The sequence below is a fragment of the Oreochromis aureus genome, linkage group 4 (assembly GCF_013358895.1).
Source record: "Oreochromis aureus strain Israel breed Guangdong linkage group 4, ZZ_aureus, whole genome shotgun sequence".
NCBI classification, from domain to species: domain Eukaryota; kingdom Metazoa; phylum Chordata; class Actinopteri; order Cichliformes; family Cichlidae; genus Oreochromis; species Oreochromis aureus.
The window spans coordinates 19,091,212-19,094,425 of NC_052945.1; the positions used below are offsets into that span (position 1 = coordinate 19,091,212).

The 3,214-nt window shown below is 38.3% G+C and overlaps 1 protein-coding gene across 1 annotated transcript; it reads left to right on the forward strand.

Moving 5' to 3' along the window:
* The first annotated feature begins 332 nt into the window (after nt 1–332).
* LOC120439788 lies at nt 333–2,957 on the forward strand. Its single transcript, XM_039610842.1, has 2 exons — nt 333–354; nt 1,268–2,957. The coding sequence occupies exon 2, from the start codon at nt 1,269–1,271 to the stop codon at nt 1,974–1,976; it is 708 nt and encodes a 235-aa protein (XP_039466776.1). The 5' UTR covers nt 333–354; nt 1,268; the 3' UTR covers nt 1,977–2,957.
* The last annotated feature ends 257 nt before the right edge of the window (nt 2,958–3,214 follow it).

A 3,214-nucleotide genomic window follows, 5' to 3' on the forward strand; every position in this document is an offset into this window, starting at 1 on the left:
GACTCAGTGAGCCTGCTGCTGGAGGCAAATAAAGTTTAATCAACCCTGCTGACACGATCTCTAGAAGGCTGAATTATTCTAATACATCTCTCACCCTACAGTCGGGCAGACATGTCCATATTCAAACTTTGGACATAAAATGATCAATAATCTTCTTTAACTTGACTGCTAAGCTATAAACACTTAAATCCATGATGGTGTTGCTCTTTAATAGCTTCATCTAAATATCTGGATTATCAACCTTACTCTTCAGCACTTGCAGAGCTTGTTGTTCTGGTTTCATTTACAAGAAAAGAAAAACATAAAAGGAGTTACGACTGTCCTCACACAAACAGCAGCAGCAGACTTACAAAGGTAAGTTCTCTCATTTCCTGGTGGATTCATTTTTACTCACTTTCGCTCACATGACTTTACCATCGTCTCTAATGGAGCATTTATTCTATATTTAAAAATACAATGAAGTGGGTTTAACATGTAGTGGATTACACTGCACTTAGTCCGCCTTCTCTTTAAATTACAAGCAGACTCATTCACATGAAAAATGATCTGTAAATCTGTAGTATTACAGTTTTGAAAAATTTAATTAGTTTAACTTTCTGACACAGGGAGAGGTGAGTATCATGAAGCCTGTGTCACACCTGACAACATAAATAAATAAATATATGGTTTAACAGAGGTTTAATGGATAAGTGGGGAAAATAAAAGGATGTTTGCTAATGCCTATAAAATATGCTTCACTTCTTTGTTAAAGAATTATTTAATTTCCTTTGTTTAATTAATTTTCTGTAAACTGATTGTTGAGCGATCCTTCCCTGTTTATCTGAAGCTGACAGGAGGCTTCAGCCATCAAATCAAGTTACAGATACAAGTTATTAGTGTGATTTTCTCTCTTTATGTCACAAAGTTAAAGCTGTTTGAGAAAACAATATTTCTCACTAACAAGCCTCTTGTAACAATTAATCAAAAAACTAACTTTTGATTTCAGTTGAAGAAAGCAAAATTTTAAAATGCAATTCCAACCCATAATAGATGGTATAAACCAGAGAGGAGAAAAACAAGTAAAACCTGTTTCAGTGTTTGTGTGGCCGAATGACTATCAAATTATAAACTAGGAGAACAGTTAAAGCTGTCTTAATCATGATTATCCTATTAATCACAATATGCAGTCATCACATAATCGTTTCACTTGGTCATAAATCACGTAATGAGTGTCAGAATATAAAGTATGCATGAACAATAAAAACAGTCACTTCTTAAATCTCTACAGGATGAAGATGTTTGGAAGAATGATGAGCTGCTGTGTGGCTCTCCTCCTGACCTTCAGCTCTGTGTCAGCTGTAAGAAAGCTCAACTCAATCACTCATCTGAGGTCAGTAGGCTCTGACATATCTGCCCAAGAGGACTGCCTCCGGTTCCTCCACTGGTTTGCCAACACAGTTGACATCAACACAAACGATGACATACGTCTGACCTTTGGCCCAAACCTTCGTGATTATGGCTCACATCAATATCGCAACGATGAACAGCTGTTAGAGCCACTGCCGAGGGGATATCAGTACTACAGTCTTGGTAATATCCATGGAGAGGGATCATTGCAACTTCCACCTCAGGTCATCCATTCGGAGCAAGATGACCGTAACAGGGCTCGGATCATAATCAGAGTCAGGGAGCAGAATGTGGGACGGCGAACTTCACGGATAATAGACCGAGTCTATATCACACAGCATTATGAGGCAGCTGAACGTCGAGGGAGCGCGTATGATCCAGAACATACATATGGGATCACTACTAGCCTCTTAAGAGCGATCAGGAGGTTTTCCATGGACAGAGATGACATCAATTTACTGATGTCTCTCAGAAACCGCTATAGAAGCGACGCTGATGACTCCCAGCTATCAGAGATAAGAAACGAGTGGGGTGACCTCGCTTGTCTTGGACTGTTGGTGTTTATTGTGATACAACACACGTCAGCATGATGTGCTCCGTAGCTCACAGAGTCATCAAAACGATGCTTTTGCCTTTTCAGAAAGGTACTCGAATTTGGAGGACAAAACCTGTGTTTATTGTTTCATCTGTCTTGTTGTGCTTCTTGCTTCAGTCTTTTTTGGTCTTGTGTATCTGTCATACTCATCTAAATATTAAATCAACTAAACTCAATGTCAATGTAACTGGGCCATAAATTACATATTGTTACAATTACACAAAATGTGTTGTAGACCACAAATTTTATTTGCCAGTTTATACCTGACTTTTAGGACCTTCAAGCCTGTAGTTATGTTCTTTATCAGTTAGAGCCCCTCCTCATTGTTCTTCTTCTTTGGTGCAACCCTAGAAATACAGTGTACCCCTTTGGCCTCTCCCGTTTTCTACAATTCGCCTGTGAGAAAGGTTGGTGTCATTTCTTTCCAGACACTGTACAACACACATATAATGTATATTTATCCACCCTGATGTTTCTGATTGTGATTTTAGTTCAATTATTGTCATCATTGTGCCTGTTTTTGTTAGATGCTATAAATGTCTAGTATATGTGTGCCACAAATGTGTTTTAGGCGCCGTTAACACTAGCATGAATATATAATTCTGGCTAGCTTGTGTGGAAAATACATTATTAGATAAGAGGGCTTTTATTAGTAACATGTTAATCTAGAAGCTATTGAACGCGCAGAGCCTTAAAAAAGCATTTTGCTTGTAACTTGTAGACGTGCCTGCTTAGCTACAGTTAAGTACAGGATGTGCTCCGGTCGGGTATGAAAAGAATAGAACGACAGGAAATATCTGCAGTCTAAGACGACTGAAAATAATTCTTTAATACATACAGATATAGGAAGTGTCTAAAGGTCACTAACTGTAATAGACGTATGATATGATATGATATGATATGATATGATATGATATGATATGACATGATATGTTTTTTGCTTACGCATTAAGAGGCTGAACCTGATATACAAAAACAGTCTGATGTGTTTTTTAGTTGAGATCTATGCAGACGGTGACGTTGTGTACTTCTCCCACACGTGTGTTTAATACATCAGTTTTTTGACTCTACTTGGCTGGTGTATTGGTGGTTTTGTTCTCAAACCCACATCAAAGAATCGTAACACTTGGAAGATGTGATGGGTTGAGCTAACCCTCTTCCCCACTGTTTGTATTTGGTCGTAGGAGCCTCAGCGGTCAAGTTATTTACTTGGAGGTCTTTCTTTCTTTTACC

What these genes read in the sequence shown, in the direction of transcription:
- LOC120439788 (XM_039610842.1), top strand. Translation starts at nt 1,269, where the DNA reads ATGAAGATGTTTGGAAGAATGATGAGCTGCTGTGTGGCTCTCCTCCTG.